The 18506-nt window shown below is 40.8% G+C and overlaps 1 protein-coding gene across 4 annotated transcripts in view; it reads left to right on the forward strand.

The window, feature by feature from the left end:
* Positions 1-18506, forward strand: part of rapgef4a (Rap guanine nucleotide exchange factor 4a) — a 60496-nt gene continuing 41990 nt past the window's right edge. For 2 of the 4 annotated variants that reach the window (XM_049594604.1, XM_049594605.1), the window contains exons 1-4: positions 15-310; positions 6230-6372; positions 6486-6574; positions 8130-8276. In XM_049594604.1, coding sequence (XP_049450561.1) covers positions 243-310; positions 6230-6372; positions 6486-6574; positions 8130-8276 — 447 coding nt within the window. In that variant the 5' untranslated portion in view covers positions 15-242. Of the gene's footprint in view, positions 311-6229; positions 6373-6485; positions 6575-8129; positions 8277-11783; positions 11920-18506 lie in introns of those variants that run through there. The other 2 variants (XM_049594610.1, XM_049594609.1) reach the window with 2 other exon arrangements.

Consider the following 18506-nt stretch of genomic DNA (forward strand, 5'->3'; position numbering starts at 1 on the left):
TTTTTTCCCACCTCAAAAAAAGCATCTCTACTTTTACTGGCTACACATACACCCTGTGTGTGTCGTGCTGGTGCTGCTCCTGGCCAGGTAAGCACTAAACAGCAGCAGCACTGGCAGCAGCAGGTTCAGCAGGTATATCGACTGTCAGCAGGGAATGAGTGAAGGCAGATGAAGTGTTGGTCCAGCCCTCTCCACCTCCGCAGCAGCAGCAGCAGCAGCAGCAGCCGCCGCAGGATCTCAAGATGGTAGCAGCGGCCACTTCTTCGCATTCGTCGGAATCTGCCGAGTGGATTATTTGTCTGGATAAGAGGTATTTATATCATGTCTCTGCAACTCATTATAGGCTACTGTGCGAGCGACGACTGACGGAATATTAACGCGATTTTTATTTTCCTTTGGAGCCTGGGCGGTATGTTTCAGCAGCTGAATTTAAACATTGTCGGCTTTGTAGTTTTAATTCCCCAAAGGGATTAAAACTTGATGCTTCAGAGTTTGAATGAGGGCGTCAGTGAACGCGCCATGTGTAGTCAGTAAGGTTACTGCGTTCAGGACACGGTTTGGATAAGGGCTTCAAACAATAACTGTAGCCTTTGGCAAACTAAATGACAGGTGAGATGTTGGAACAAGGCTATGTAACAAGGCAAACTTTGGGCAGGCGTCTAAATGCTGTCAAAGGGTTTATTTATACCACATTAGTCACAGACTGTAAATACGACATGACCCTCCAGGTGTTTCCAGTCACTTACTTACTGTGATTATTATTAGTGTCCAAGACAAATACTGTGATGCCTATAACTGTGTGCACACAATAGGCTACATGTACAGTATGGATTAATAAGAGCAACTAAGAGTTTAAAAAACACATGTTAAAAGAAGCTCCTATGTCATTATGCTTTTTTAATAAACAGGAAAGGAGTCAAACTGATGCTATTGCTGTTGATGCTTTGATAATGCAGTATCCTGACCCAAGGGCGTAGCCTGGGGGTGGGTTGGGGAGGTGAGGGGTCTACCCCACAGAAAATAATTTAAAATTTAAATGTATCTCTTATATTATTTATCATAAGCAAGCACAGCTATACTGTGTAGCTACTACTGTCTACATGAATTACACATGCAGTGCAGCATAAATGATTGACGCTTTACTCAGACTTTACATGAACTATCGGCCAAACATAACCATGGGCGGATAATGAGACAGTGGGCCCCTGGGCACAGGCATGCAAAAGGCCCCACCACCTCTCCCCCAGAGGAGCAAGACACACAGACTTTGTGGTGGCTTTGCCTCTTTTTATTGTTGTCGTTGTTTTGTTGTCAGCATTGGTTTGTGGTTTCCTGTCTCTTTATGGACAGTTATTTTTTTTTCCTTTTTTTAATCATTTTGTGTCTTTATGGTCATTTTTTGTCTCTTTGTGGTCATTTTGTGTATCACTGAGATCTTTTTTGTTTCTTTTAGTTCATTTTTGTTGCTTTTTTGGTTGTTTTTTGTATCTTTGTGGTCATTTGTGTCTCCTTGAGACCATTTTGTTTCTTTATTTTGGACATTTTGTTGTCTTTGTGGTCATTTGTGTGTCATTGAGGTCATTTTTTGTCTTTTTGTAGTAATTTTGTGTCTCTTTGAGATCATTTATTTGTTTTGTTTTGTTTTATCTTTGTGGCCATTTGTGTCTCATTGAGGTACTTTTTGTTTCTTATTTGGTCGTGTTTTTTGTCTCTGTAGTGATTTTGTGTCTCATTGAGGTCATTTTTTGTGTCTTTTTGATAATTTTTGTTTCTTTTTTTGGTCGTTTTTTGTCTCTTTGTGGTCATCTGTGTCTCTTTGAGGCCATTTTGTTTCTTTATTTTGGTCTCTTTTTTTTACTCTTTGTGGTCATTTGTGTCTCATTGAGGCTATTGTGTTTCTTTGTTTTGGTCATTTTTTTGTCTCTGTGGTCATTTGTGTTGCATTGAGGTCTTTTTTGTTTCTTTTTGATCATTCTTGTTTCATTTTTGGTCTTTTCTTGTCTCTTTGTGGTCATTTTGTGTCTCACTGAGGTCATTTTTGTTTTTTATTTGGTCGTTTTTTTGTCTCTTTGTGGTTATTTGTGTCTCATTGAGGTTATTTGTGTTTCTTTATTGGTCATTTTTTTGTCTCTTTGTGTGCTTTTTTGCTTGTTATGCACTGTTTTGCAGGTATATTATGTAACTTGGCAGTTCTTTTGCATCTGTCTGTGGTATTTTTGTGTCTCTTTGTGGTCTTTTTAGTCTCTTCCTGGCCAGAGTCTTTGAGTGACATTTTGCAGGGCAAGGCCAAGGGGGGCCCTGACATTCTGGGCCCCTGGGTGTGGGCCTGGTCGGCCTTTTTAGTATTCCATCCATGAATATAAGAAAACAAAGACATTAATTTCCTAATAATTGTTACAGATGGGTGTGCATGTTTGGCTGTAGTAGAATAGCAATTTATTAGTAATTTATTTTATTGTTAGTTTTCATCAACATATTTTAAAGGATTTGGTACCTTATGTATAATCTAACACAGTTCAGGATGGCAGCCCTGCATATTTCTCTTTCAATACACAGCAAGATGACTCCTGAGAGCAAAACTATTGACTAAAATCCATTAAAATACTTAACATGCCATGTGGATAGCTCTGACTAAATTCTGCCCTGTATCACTGTACAACACTTGACCAGCAGATGAAACTGCATGAACACCTGCCAGAGGAGGTATTAACTCATCAAGCAGCTGCCTGCAAGAGGCCGCTTTAAAAAGTGATTTAATAACAAGAGCTGATTTTGAAAGCTACAACAGATGAATAGGGTCTTTCATGTGTTCATGAATCATCGTTTTGCATCACCACTGACAGGTGCAGTGTTGCAAAACTGTATTGTACATGTCTGTCATTAACAGCAAGAAATTACAATGTGAGCGACAGTGTACAGGACATGCACATAAACTGATTGACTCCATTGTGAGGGATTTGTGAGAGCACTTTGTGGTGTATACATTTTACACTTTGAATCCACACACTCAGACTCAGAATAGTGGTAAGTGAGCATTAGTGCTTTAGCAGTCAAACGGGCTGGACGTTGGATACAGCCCAGGTGTAAGGGGGAGGTCGTGACATAGAAAAGGTCCAAAGTGCATCAGCTATAAACAGCAAAGTGACGCAGTGTGCCAGACGTGTTTACACAGTAATATCCTCTGGTTAGTCCTAGAAGCCACCTGGGTCGCTCAAATCGAATGCTTCTTTTATGACTCACCTTTTCCGAGCAAATACCTGCAGCATGTACACTTCCCCTTCGTGGTCTGTTGCTAATTTTAAAACGCATTTCCTCACTCCATCTGAAAACTTGGTAAATTTGATACAAAATATTAACGGCCACAAAACCCACAAGTGTACCTTAAACTGCTTATATTGTCACAGTTTGATGCAGAGATCTCACTCTTTACACTCTGGAGCAGTTTCCACATTGTGTTGGAAACATCTGTCCTCACTTGGACTCAGAATCAGCACTTTTTCAAAGCTCTTGTTTGTTGACTTGGTTGGTTTCCAAATAGACACCTTGGCTTTGAAACTCAGGCTCCCACACATCTCTCTGTTGCCTCGCTGTCCTTGCTGTGTACCGTGTTTTGGTAAAGTACGCAGTGCTGAAATAATGCAGGCCTCCCCAGTATAAGATATGGGAGATGACCAGGGGCTCTCAGGTGTGATTATATGGTCCAATCACAACAAGCAGTAAAGAGATACTTCAATGTGACTACTGTGAGTTGAAAGGTTGCCAGGGAATACACAATAAAGCATGATGAAAACACTCCATTGTACTATGACAGCATGGATAACACAGTACAATAAATCATTTTCAGGGCTACATTAAGTCACAGGATTATTGCAGCGGTGAAGCAAGCGCTTGTTTCCCTTCCTGAATTATTGATGCTGTTTGGTTTCATGTCTTTAAAGGATGGAGATGGATATGGATTCAAAGGTGATGTAAGCTACACTGCAACCACCCACACGTTACATCAGAGGCTCCAGATTGAGTGTAACAAATTTGGGGCATACAGGCAGCAGAGGAATGAGATGGATCAAAAAAAAAAAAAAACCCAGACACATCTGTGATGACATGATAAGCGTTCGTTTTCTGCCACAGTTTAGGTCCCTCACATTGTTAGTCTCTTTTTGCATGATCCACCTGAAATAAATTGTCAGTGAGCAGCTTGGTGAGCAGCGGCCGAAAGTGTCATGTTTCCCAATTTAAATGAAAACTAAAGGAGATATTTACAAACACTTGCAAAGCTGTTTGTGACTTTTCAATAGTAAAATCCTGACTTTTAATGTTTTGCATTGACTCCATAAACACTGAAACAGCTTTTATCTCAGCCTGAGACCCTCTAGAATGACTGATGGTTGCACCTGCTGCCACACAGCTAGTAGTCATTAACCCTCTTGCACTCACTGTAGTCTTCTGTAGTTTACACTTAATGGTTAATTTTCTCCTCCATTGAGTTTTTGACCTTTTGACCTCATGCACATAGCACACCCATCAGCAAATAAATAAATGTCACAGAGCTTTAATTTATTTAGGATTGTCAGCATTAGTTTTTATCTGTAGCACACATTTAGTTCTTCTATACAGTCTTTGTACAGTCACACATATGTTTGCTTTTAGATACGTTTGCTTTGAGTCATTCTAATTTAACAGTTTTTAATGTTACCATTGCTGAGGCAGCTGCTGCTGGAGGGAGATCCTGGCAGGCTGGAGCAAAATACGCGCACCTTAAAGCAGAGCTCTTAAATACTGTGTACAAGTGTGATGACATCTTCATCTGGATTGCTAAGTGATCAACAATCCAGTATCATCAATGCAAAATGAAAACATTGCTACATATCATCACCTTTAAGACATATCTTTATTCTGAAATTCTGATGGCCTGTCTGTGTCACCATTTCTGTCCAAGCAAAAATCTTTTTTCCTAAACATTCAAACAGTGATAGCGGCCAAGCACCAGGCAGGCAATGGTAAGCAGCCAAGAAAAAGACAATAAGGATTATACTGATCGTCTCATATTGATCACAGGTCGGTGTATTAAATTGAATCAAAATTGTATCATGGCAGATTTTGTGATATCAGCAAATATGGTATTGTTGTCCAAAGAATCCACACAATAATGTATCATTACTTGTTATTTACACCCCTATTAAATACAGGAAGTGGCCAACTAGACTTTTGTGTCCACCACATCATGGGGGTATTAGGATTTACTGTTTAGAGATTTTGTTTATTTCCGTGGAGTATATTAGTGTATTTGTACTTTATTTGCAGTCTTGGCAGTAGTGTTTGTCTTTGTGTTACCCCTTTGTTTCAAACATACTCTGATCAGGACTTTGGTGGCTTAGTGGATAGAGCAGGCACCCCACATACGGGTTTGATTCCAGCCTGCAGCCTTTTGTTGCATGCCATTCCTTCTCCCTCTTTACCTTTCACACCACACTGTCCTGTCAATTAAAGGTACTAACTATGTTCCCTTTTGTCTTCAGTTTGTGAGGTCATCGAGGGTTAGTTTAGTTCAGTTTCTGTTCAGATTGCATTGTTTAGCTGGTCTCTCTTGTGGACCCAGATTGTTGTTGCTAATGATTCATTTTTGGTTTGAAAACAACCTCCATTTTGACTCTCAGATATTAACAAATTATTTTATTGATGTCAACACACGAAAGGAAAAGTTAAAGATGCGTGTGTCTTTGACGATTGGACTTTGTGTCATAATTTCACATTTGACAGCAACAAGATTACTGGCTCACAGAGCCTGAAATCTGTATGGTTGAAGTGCAAATTGTGAACACCCTCAGAGAAAATACTCCTCCTCCCCCTGACTGAAATTCCGCTAAGCTTCATTACACTGGCATGTCACTGCAGTGCTGCACAGGAAGTGACAAATGAACAGAAATCATTAAAAACACTGTCATTAGCATTCTGTGTGTGTTTCTTTTTCCACTGCTGTTTGCAGCACACACTTGTTTGTTGTCCAAACTCTTGAAAACCACAGCAGAGTACAGTTATGACATCAGAGATAGTGTTCCTCAGGGATAAATTGGTGTCACATCCCTCCTGCAGAGCTTCACATGTTTTCAGAATCCAGGCCATAAAGCAGTTATGCTGACTCAGGCTCTGCAGCCTATTTAGGTACCTCACTGTCTGTACATTCATTTTCACTGTCACCTGTACATTGACCATTTTTCTTTTATTTCTCCAGACCAGCAGAGCGCTCTGGGGAAGATGTTGACATAATCCTGGCACGCCTGAAAAATGTGAAGGCCTTTGAAAGATTCCACCCCAGTTTGCTGCAGCAAATTTGTCTGTGTGGGTTCTATGAGTGCCTGGAGAAAGGCATCACCTGTAGGTCAAAATACAGGCTCTGAAACAGCCATGTTGTGTATCTGATACCAGTATAGGAGGGTGTTACTTTTAAAAACATGGTCATTTTTTTTGGACTGTGCTGTGTTTTTCAGTGTATCGCCAAGGAGACATAGGCACCAGCTGGTATGCTGTCCTCTCTGGTTCAATGGATGTCAGAGTCTCAGAGACAGCGAGTTATCAGGTACGACTGATACACATCTGTCTCTTTTAAAATGAATGGTAATTTAGAGTGCTAATTTACTAAATATAGGCCTAAATTTGCATCATCCTCTAAATTCTACAATGCTTCTGTGAGGATATGAATGATTTTGTCTTGAATCTACTGGGGTGAAGGAAACCAACCATTCAGAGTTGATGAGTGTCCAAAGCCCCTTTCCCACACAATAAACCCACTAACACCTGCTAACATCTGGCTTTTGTATGTTATCAAATGACCCTTGAGAGGTCACAGGTATTTATAAACTCCGGGTCCAGTTGGCAGAAATTAAAATACTAGAGCTGGGTGATGTGCTAATTTTAGCCCCTTTACCTACGAGATGCAATGACACACTGCCACAAAATACCGTCAGTCTTTGTCCAAGCAGCGCTCAAAAGTTGTTCCAAATTAGTCTGCACTGAGTTTGAAAGAGAGACTGAATGAGTAAGAGATATATAGAAAGAAGTAACCACCATAACATTTTCCACTGGCCTCCATGCTGTTTCCGTCTGTTTACTAACCTGTTTCCTGGCCTGTTGGTGACGTTGAACGTGACACACCAGTGGGAAAAAACAAAACAGAAAGGCATTCTCATCTGCAAGTTTTCCTGTGTTTAAAAACACGTAAACTTACACTATTTTGGAGAAAAAAGGGGTATAATGCAGCTACCAATCATGTCAGTCACTGCTCGTGAATTGTCAAACTGTCAAACTAGGCAGTGCTGATCAAATATGAATCAAGCTTCTGTTACTGCATTGCCTATTATATTTTCGTGTACTGTTTAGCTGTATAATGAGAAAGTTGGTCGGTGGGCGGTGCTTGGTACTTTCGTCAACAGTTTCCAACATGGCAGCTGGGCCACAAACTTTCTTATTTACAGCTAAACAGTGCACTGAAGTATGTGTCTGAAAATATCTGAGGCAAGAAGAAGGCAATGCAGTAACAGAATTCTGTTTCGTATTTGATCAGCGCTGTTTAACCACAGTTGACAGCTGCTTTGGAGACTTTTTGGCTCTGATTGGTTGTTTTTCTTCATCTGCAGTGGATTCTTGCAAATGCCATTAGAAGCAGGATGAAGAGGTGGATGAGCATGATTTTCCTCATAGATTATCTGTCACATGTAATGCTATATGAGTATAGTGACAGTTATCTGACAGAATATTATTTTTAATAAAAGTTACCTACTGTAGCTTTAAGCTGCACCTGAAATTCATCACACATGCAAAAGAATTCACATCAAACCTTCAGCTTGTTTGGAGTGTGGGCTGGAGAGAGCATTTTGCTTATTACATTAGGGGACATTACTGAATAGGTTTTAACACTGCAGCTTCACACACTTCGGCCTGGCTGCTGATTGGGGTAATTTCTTTGCAGACTGGAGTGTATCCATCTATCTAGAACAAGTGTTCAGATGATTGCCTGAACACCCCTTTCCAGCAGAATAGGGATATTAGCATTTTACAGGTTCCTTGTTTAGCTGATTGTTTTGTCCTCATGAAGGAATGATCCAGGTGGAGCACCATCACTCTTTCTGTTACAGGATGCTGTTACTATATGCACACTGGGCACTGGCACGGCATTTGGGGAGTCGATCTTGGATAACACCCCTCGACATGCCACCATTGTCACAAGGGAATTCAGTGAGCTCCTACGCATTGAGCAGAGGGAGTTCAGGTCTTTGTGGGAGGTGAGTATCTCTGTCTGCTCCATCTGTATCATCCTACAGATATTCTCTGGCTCCGCTGCAGTTTGTGACACATCTCTGAGACTAACTCAAGGTTGGTGCTTTGAGAGATCTGAAAAGGCTGCTAGCAAAAGATGTCCAAACACAGTCTGACATTTCCTTTTAGTCATAGGACTAACATTAGAGACATTACATAAAGATTACACGTCTTTGAACAAAAATGCCAAGGATGCATTTAACATCATTTTCTAGAATGAAACTTGCCCAGTCCCAGATGTCTGAATCTCTCCTGAATTCTCCCTTTTTGTTTTTAGCAATTAAGATAAAGAGGAGAAAGAGGAGATAAAGAGGAGAAAACAACTCAGCCTGATTATAAGACAGGAATAAAATGGATATTTTTATTTATTTGAATTAAAAATGTTACTCTTTTTACGTCATTAAAAAGCACAAAGGAGATCCTTAAAGGGAAATTTCAGTTTATTTCAGCCTGTCTCCTATCGTCCTAAATTTGTTTCAAGTGACTAGTGACATAAAAATAATAGTTAGCATGTTAGCCGTTAGCCTAGATACAGCTGGGGCGCATAGTAGCGTCAGACCTGTTAAAACGTAAGTGAACGGCCAACCTTCAAGTGCAAAGTTAGTCCACTAAACAAGCTTTTTTTCCACCAAGACCACCTCATATCGTTAGGATAAATGTCAGAGAACATACAGAAAACGACATGTAAACGTGTTGTCTTACCTTACCGGTGTGGTGCCATGTTAGCTCTGCTTTCCAAAGCGCGGCCGAAATATATCTCGCGAGCTCTAGATAAAACCCAGCTGGATACTAACGTTACTCCAGGTGGAGGTGTCTCGTCCTCGGTCACATCCAGACCTTGAAAATAAGGCTTGCAACAGAGGCATTCCTCTTCTGTGGGCACTAGGGCACAGCATTCACAGGTACACCACCAATCTCCAGAGCTACGCAGCCTTGCAGCAGCCATTCCTCCTCTCTCGTCCTCTACCTGTTACGCCTCTCTCTCTCTCCTCCTCCGTTCTTCAATTTCACAAAGCTCTTCGTCAGTGTATTCTGGCTCAAATAAATAAGGGCGGCCATCAAACTCTGCAAAATCAAATTCCTCCTCCACAAAGTCGAAGTCTGGCAAAAAGTCAGCCCTTATTCTATAAATTTTCTGCCTTCCAGCTGTTGCTGCTTGTTCTCGCGATATTTCGGCCCCGCTTTGGAAAGCAGAGCTAAATGGTAAACAGAAGAGCTTCATGAAATTGAAGAATAGAGGAGGAGAGAGAGATGCGCAACAGGTAGAGGACGAGAGAGGAGGAATGGCTGCTGCAAGGCTGCGTAGCTCTGGAGATTGGTGGTGTACCTGTGAATGCTGTGTCCCAGTGCCCACAGAAGAGGAATGCCTCTGTTGCAAGGAATGGGACCGGTTGCAGCCTTATTTTCAAGGTCTGGATGTGACCGAGGACGAGACACCTCCACCTGGAGTAACGTTAGTATCCAGCTGGGTTTTATCTAGAGCTCATGAGATATATTTCGGCCGCGCTTTGGAAAGCAGAGCTAAATGGTAAACAAACATGGCACCACACCGGTAAGGTAAGACAACACATTTACATGTCGTTTTCTATATGTTCTCTGACATTTATCCTAACGATATGAGGCGGTCTTTGTGGAAAAAAAGCTTGTTTAGTGGACTAACTTTGCACTTGAAGGTTGCCCGTTCACTTATGTTTTAACAGGTCTGACGCTACTATGCGCCCCGGCTGTATCTAGGCTAACAGCTAACATGCTAACTATTATTTTTATGTCACTAGTCACTTGAAACAAATTTAGGATGATAGGAGACAGGTTGAAATAAACCGAAATTTCCCTTTAAGAGAGCTGTATGTGACACTCAGAGCATATCTATGATTGAGAGTCTGGGCCGGGATTGTCTCCATACGGCTCTCAACATGGAGGTGGCTGAGCTGGTGGATAGCAGCTAACAGTGCTAACAACATGAACAGTGCTTATAGAGCTTCTGTTGGTTGCAATCTGCAACCTCACCACTAGATGCCACTAATCCTACTCACTGTACCTTTAAGTGCAATGTCAGGAGTTGGTTAAGAATGAAAATAAACCTAAAAATTTAGAGGAAAAATTACAGGACATCCTTTAGATAAGTCTTTAAAAGTGATACAGGTGGAGTTCCTCAGGAAGGTCGTTCCACAGCTGATGAGCCCTAACAGCAAACGCGCGTTCCCATTTAGTCTTTAAGCATGATGTGGGAACACTCAGCAGGGTCCCGTCTGAGGGTCTCAGGCTGCGCACTAGTTGGTATGGGGTCAGCAGTTTGGATATATATTCTGGGACCAGGCCATGAAGAGCATTAAAAACAACAAGTACAATCTCCACATTAATCCTAATGGATTACTAGAGATGGCTGGTTAACAAGGGAGGTGCATTTTTTCATTTTTTAACAAGGGGGTATTAAGAAAATGCCTAATGACTAGCGTGGTCAGGACAGTGTCGTTAGTGGTAAGCACCATATGAGCACAGTGCAGAGCAGTGGCAATTTGCTACCCAGTGGGACACACACACAGACTCACATGCACTAACATGCACACGTGGCCAGACCAGCAACCACAACAAAGAACATAGAAGCTTGGACTGCAACACACACAGAGGGAGTGTTACTTTACTTTCTGCTCAGGACGCCATCACTCCACTATATCTTTACATAGCAAGTAGTTGTTTGCTGCTACATTAATGCCCTGAATGTCATATACAGCTCCTTTAACAGCTGTGTGGGTTGTTTAAAGGCAGCAGGCATCTCTCTTCATTCACCCTGTAATTTCTGATGGACTGAGGGGGCTGCTGTGAGCCAGGGAACAGCCACCTGTCTTAGTTTGTTCTTGTTGGAACTGAAGTATTGAATGTAAAACCTGTGACGAATTGAGCTAAGTGCAAGCCAGAGCGTAGGTGGCATATAGGCAAGGTGGCTTGTGGATTTGTGGAGGTTTTATTGTCAATTGAATGTTGGCCCCCCCTGCAGGAATATCATGAGCTGTCGATTCATTTTTACCTCTAACCTTCAGCTCAGGTTTTATCAGGGTGTAGAGATTTTATGCTGTTTGACCACTAGATGGAGGTGCAGTGCTGAAGAGAAAGATTGTTTCTGCTTCTGTGTGTTCAGTGGAGTCTTTATTGTATTCATTAGTTCACAACGCAAGTACAACACAGACCAGACTATTTCAATAACATATGAAGGTGTTTGTTGCAGTCTCAGGACAAATATGAAATTCAGCATCCTGTATTTGTGACAACAAAGATAGTTTGAAACAGTGTTGTTTATGATTGGTCACTATTCATCCCTGAATCTTCTGCATGTTAGTCGTAAGGTGTCATGCTGTGTCGAGGCCCCTCTCCTCCCTCAGCTCCCCTCTGCTTTAGTCGCTGTAATAGGCTGGTTTACAAAGAGACAGCCCATTTCCTCTGGGACTGAAGGGCATGAGGGGCTGTTAGATTATTAGCTGTGTGTCTGTGTCAGCGTGCTGGCCAGCAGCAGTGTGACTGGAGACTTAACCCTGTTTGGATGTGGGAGGATCACGTGGAAGTACTACCAAGCTACACATTTCACCCCTGCCCTGAGGCGACCTATTCAGTAAGGTGTGTTTCAGATGAGGTTTTATTGCTTCTGATTCTGGGCGTCAGAACATTGTTGTATCTTGTTCTCAGATCTCTCTGGGCTTGGTTGTTTTGTGATAAGATGACACACTGTGAGGAGACTGTTAAAATGTAGTTTGGGTACAGAACAGATATAATGGGGCTGCTTTTCTTTGGACTGTGTCTGGAAAGGTGTAAAATTATTTTTCAGTCACAAGGTGCATAGAAGATGTAAAGTATAAAGAAGCTAAGACCCTCTTTGTATCACAAGCTTCAATGCAGCTGCAGTCCTCTTATTTTTTGTTTCTTTCCAGCTGACTTGCTTAAAGGAATACTTCACCTCATGTTACATTGAATTTGTGAAGAGAATTTTGTTCTTCCTTCATGCCTTTACAGTATACGAAGAATCCAAAAATGGACAAAAGTCTTGATGAATTGAATAAATGAGACTTGGATTATACTGCGCAAGTTGTGTGAGAGTTTTTTAAACAGATGTTTTGATACAGTTTAGCTATTGTTTAATGCGGCCCTTTTACTTCAGCCATTTTTGGATTCTTCGTTCACTAAGGAGGCATGCCAGAAAAAAGTTTTCCCCACAAATTAGACGTTACATGGAATGAGTAATTGATTTACAAATTATCATTTTTGGGAAGTGTTCCTTTAAGTGACTAAATCAAACTGACCATGTTATCACCCACTGTATCAAGTTACAGTCCACCTCTACTCAAAAATGCATTTTAATTATTGTTACTTCACTTGGGTGTATGACCTTCACTGTGCAGAGTGCTGCATGTTCAGAGCTTGACACTAGAAGACTGTTCTCACTTTCATCTGCTGAAGGTCAAAAGTTTCTCTGTGCTCATCTTAAATCGGATTTTAAGACGTGTGTGTGAGCAGGATTTTGTGACATTTAATTTAAAGGAGCTATATGTAAGAAATCTAAAGCAAATAGTCATAAAATCCTCCTAATATGTTACAGAGACTAAGGAATAATGTTCATAACATACTGATCTCACGACAACAATAGTACAGCCAGAATATTTGCATTTAAAAAACATTTTTACAGTCCGCAAATCATGTTTATGTTTTGAATTTGTGTTTTGGCCTGTTGCACCACCCACCTCCGTCTACCAGTCACACAGTCAGTAGAGTCTCAGCATCAGTTACAGTTACGACTGAGCTACAGCAGCACGGCAAGCAGCATTAGCAGTGTCCCAGTACATAGCATTGGCAGTCGGCTCCTCCTCAGCTGTATCCTGGCAGCAGCGTTAGCAGCAGAGAAACTGGACTTGCTCAAACGGTCCGCTGGAAAACCGAAGATCAAGGACGTGGTGACGTGGCCTTGCCACGGCAGCCGTCCGTGGGCAAACAAATCAGTCTCCAGTGTGCCACTGTCCAGCAACCTTGAATCTGTAGGGGAGGGGGGGCGGACATGACTCGCGGCAGTATTTTGAATTTGAGTGCAGTAACCGTTTTGGCCACATTCTTACATACAGCGCCTTTAAAGATGCTTTATTTGTCAATCCACAAGAAACAGTTACTACACAAGGACATTTTTATACAGTGCAGCTGAAATGTGACTTTTTTCGCATATTTCTCTTTCTACATTCATTTTTAGAGGGGTAGGGTGGGGTCAGCTCAGGGCACCTCAGCAGTGCTCAGGAGGTGAACTGTCACCTCTCCAGCTGCCAGTCCACACTCCATACTTGTCCGTAGAGGGACTTGGCATGGAAGTCTGAGGGTTGCCAGTCCATTGAGCCACTGTCGCCTCATCATTACAACTAGTTAGTGTGCCAGTCATAGTTCAGTATGCATCTTACAGTAGTGGAGGAGGTATTCAGATTCATTACTGAAGTAAAAGAACTGATACCACACTGTGAAAATACTCAAGTAAAAGTCTTTCATGCAGAATCTTACTTAAATGGGAACACCACCTAAATTAAGAATTACAATATGTTATTTCAGTGGCATAGTAAAATTAAAATAATATTTGTGAACCTGAGCTACTCTATCAAAGACAGAAACCACAGAAGTAAGTCTCAAACTTATGATGTCATCAAGTATAAAGTCTGGAGCTGCTCCATAGACAATGTATGGGAGCTTGATTTTACAGACCCACTGAATGTGTGTTTTCTTTTTTATACCCAAATGAACTTATTCTAGTGTTCCCAGCTCTGAAATAGACTTTATATCCCTATAAGATCACACATTTTAGTTTTAGCACTCTACTTTTGGGATTTGGGAGAGAGTTGATCATGTTTCCTAATCTTTTTGGGCTGTGCAACATGGAGTGTAACATGGAGTCTTACAACAAACTTCATCATATTACATCATGGTCCCCCACCCAGTGAATGTGTTACAATGTCACTATCCTTTTCCATTGAATTTCTAATAAGCTGTACAGTAAAATAACATGAAATCTGACATGGACAGAGTCAGCGTCATCCTGGACAGGAATCCTTTGCAAATTTGACCTATCGAGTATTTTTTTACTGACAGTTCAAATGTGAAGAAATAATGAATGTTATAATGTAATTTGAGCTGACTTTTCCTTTGAGTTTCTCAAAAACTGTGCAGTTAAACCATATGAACATTTGTATTGTCATAATTCAGGTCATCCTAAACAGGAATTTACTGGAAATTTCAACTAACATAGCCTATATAAAAAAAGGTTTTTATGTAAGGTCAAATATGGTTACTTAATAATAAACTTTGGAGCTCAATTTTTAAATTAAAGTACAATAGAATAACTTCAAATTATAATTGGATTTCATAAAATGTGCAAAAATAATGTCATTTTATTTGGCATAACAAATGTCAGAAATTATTGCTGGACTATAGGTATTTCTTTGTCCTTTTTGGCCACTCAAAGAACCCATACTGTAACGCCAAGAATAGATAAGCATCAAAATCCATGTGGTGGCTGGCTTGACCACTTATTTACTATCAAATGTTCTTCTTGATAAAGGCCAGGGGCAGGCCTTAACAAAACAAAACAATATAAAATATGCCTTGATGAAAGGGCACTTCGGACATCAAGGGACAAAGAGGCAGCCCCCCTCCCAGTATTAGACCATAGACATAACATGTATGAATTTTAGAATGGATGTAGTTCCCCTTGAAGTAAAGGTATGGAATAGAATAGATTAGAATAATACTTTATTAATCCTTGCGGAAATTACTTTGTCAATGTATATAAGTATTATCAGGTCAGTTTACTAAAGGTGTCAAAAGTAAGTATTTATTCTGCAGCAAAATGTTCCCAGTGAATTTTTAATATTATATATATATATGTATATATATATATATATATATATATATATTAGATTAATATTACTTCTGCATTAATGTGTTGCTGTAGATGTTAAAGGTTGTGCTAATTTTACCTTCTTTATATACTGTCAGGGAGGTTAATCTACAGCAATGCGTCATATTCTGTAAGAACATCATATGTTTGTAGCGTTGGTGTCCTGTGAGAACCACTCATCTCTGAAAGGTCAACTTTTCACCGTGTTAGAAAAACAGTCCTGTTTTCAGCTCTGTGACGATGCATTTTACAGATGATCCAAGAAGGTGTATTTCGCCTAACATACAGGATGATTTTCTTAACATATAAAGGAACATTTCAACCTTTAGTTTATAAAAAAAATATTCAAAATCCACACCTCTGGATAAACATGATTTTCACTGGACAGGAAGGGTATGAAAACATGTAATCTGAAAAGTAACTGTCAGTTGTCAGACAAATGTAGTGGTGGAAAAATACAATATTCATCTCTGGGATGTAGTTAAGTTGAAAGTAGCATAAAGTACAAATACCCAAAGTATAAGTACCTTGAATTTGCACTTAAGTAGTGCTCGAGTAAATATACTTAGTTACACTCCACCATTGGAAACCTGAAGCCTCCAGTGCACATACACTGAGAATGTAATTTAATTTTTGTGTTGGAAAAATTTTTCAGAGACATTGCTCCAAGCAGAGTCCTTAAACATATGTTTCCCTTTAGAGATGTTTGCATCAGTTTCATCACTCCTGCAGTGCAGCACATACTCACTCTATTTGCCCCCAGAAGTGTTTTCAGATGTGTTTTGCCCAAAAACCATGACAACTATTTACAGCATTAGCATCAATACATGGATCGTCTGTTGTTAAATGTGCTGAGCTGGCTTTGCCTCACAAGTTGGCCAAGCTGTGACTGAAGGGCTATCGAGTCAACATTCACATAATCAGCTTGCTGACAGAAAGTCGTTAAACTAGCTCCCAGTATTTTACAATTTGTTGTTAGTACAACAGTTCCACCAAATTATTCTGCCTGCCACTAGTGCTCATTTATTCCTCCCAGTGTTGCCGCAATGCAGAACAATTGCTTATGTAGTATCTTGTTACTGGTGGCATCAGACTTCAGACTTTATCTGCCAGTTGTGATGCACTGTGGCGACAGACTTCCCTGGGTGTCTCCTCTGACTGTTTAAATAAATGAAATTCATCTACACCATGCAGGCTTTTATTAAAGCTGAAACACATTTTGTGGTGCATGAAAAACCTTAAGCTGCAGGAGATCAGTGTTTTTATTGTTTACAGCCCCGAAAACCAGGGTGAGCAGAGAAATACTCTGTTGACTGATGCCAGCTCATGTGGGGAGATGGCAAAGCAGTCCAACAATATGAGTACACATGAACAACTCTCTCCTTAATCCAAAACCTAGAGTGCTAAAACTCAAATTTATGATATCATCAAGTATAAAGTCTGAACAGCTACATAGACAATGAACTGTGAAAGATGTTTTAGATGACACTTAGAGCACCCAGGGGGTTTGAGTATATGGGTACACAGCTCAGTCGGCAGAAGAAAACATTGGCATTGTACGTTTCTGTGTTACATTCATATCAACATTTCTCAACTGATGAAACATATAAGCTGATTTTGTCACAGGGAAGTGGAGGGAATTGCAGATGGTGTGTCACCTAAGCAAGATGCCTGTCAAGCTGCAGACCACTGTTCGAAACCAACAAACGATAACAAACGGATATGAAGACGTAAAGATGAAGTTTAATGTGAAGTGTACAGATTAACAGATGATTTGTGTCTTCAGCGCCTAGACGCCAGAGGGAGATTATTTGTGATCGTGGGACATCCGAGCGGCAGCAAGATAAATCCCCCCCATTGAGTCCAGACACTGGTGGATGTGGTGGTGGCTGATGACTTTGGCTGATGACTGTTGAGGCAAATAGAGGCTGCATCCGAGAAGACTAGGAGATGGAGAAGTGGAGGGCACAAACAGCCGCAGTATGAAAGGACTGCAGGCAGAAAAAGAACCATATTTAAAATGAGGAGCAGTGAGATGATAGGCTGAAGGAGAGGGTGTGTTGCTGTGTGATTGCATGATTGTGGATCAGCTATTGACAGCCCGAAAGCCAGAGATAGAGCGTGAGCATGCGTGAGAGGAGTGAACAGCAGGGTGAGGAAGAAGGTTACAGCCTAAGAATAAAAAATATTGACTTCCTGACTGATCTTTCGTTAGAGCTTCATTTGTGGCACTGAACCTGGGTGTTTTCAGCAGCACAACATGACGTTTCCCAGAGGCGGTTGTGGAACCAAACCTGGGCATTTTTGACCAACCCATCCCTGCTTTTCCAGTGGCTTTTGCGCCACCAAATGTTGGAGTCAGAATACAAAACATGATCTTTTTCTAACCATAACCAAGTGGTTTTTGTACCTAAATCTAACCACACCTTCACCAGTGTTGTTGTGAGATGTAGTTTCAACATCTGCCTCCAAGATAATGTAAAAATGGAATGCATTTGTGGTTTGCAGAAACATGCAATGCAATATATTTTGGGGGGTTGGGCTGGGGGTACATTTTCTGTTTCAAAACTGAGAACAAGACAATACACTGAAGTTCATTTGGGTATAAAAAGGAAAAACATTCTGTGGGTCCACAAAATCAGTCTTCACATCATTGTCTATGGGGCAGCTCAAAACTTTATACCCTATGACGTCACAAGTTTTATACATACTTCTCTGATTTCTGGCCATGAGAAATAATTGATTGAATGTTCCTAGGCCATGGAAGTAACACCTTGGAATTCTTAATTCAGGTGTTGTCCCTTAATGGAAATGTACCACCCATCCTGCTTCAAGTTGAGGAGGAAGCCCTAAAACTATCTGTGTGTTCCAGTGCCTGTACTGTAATACTGTTAGTATGCCAGAAAAACATAGTATGTTCCAGTACGTAGTATGTCAAACATTCCAGGATATCCTACTGCACCCGATCACATTTTGCAGTCTGGAAGCCAGCATGCTCTTCTGGCTATTCCACAATCCTGGGTGCAACAGAAGATTCGTCACACACTGTAGACAGATGACAGCTCACTTACAGCTGACAGAAGCCAATTTATCAATTAATCAAGCAATCACAAACAACGGGTCATCCACCAAACGCAAGATTGGAGGTCCAATCCCTGGCTCCTCCAGTCTGCATGTTGAAGCATCCTTGGGCAAGTTGCTGAACCCCGAATTGCTCCCAATGGCTGTTCTATCGGTGTGTAAGTACGCGTGAATGTAAATGTAAAAGCGCTTTGAGTGGTCA

Source organism: Epinephelus fuscoguttatus, linkage group LG13 (genome assembly GCF_011397635.1).
Source record: "Epinephelus fuscoguttatus linkage group LG13, E.fuscoguttatus.final_Chr_v1".
NCBI lineage: Eukaryota > Metazoa > Chordata > Actinopteri > Perciformes > Serranidae > Epinephelus > Epinephelus fuscoguttatus.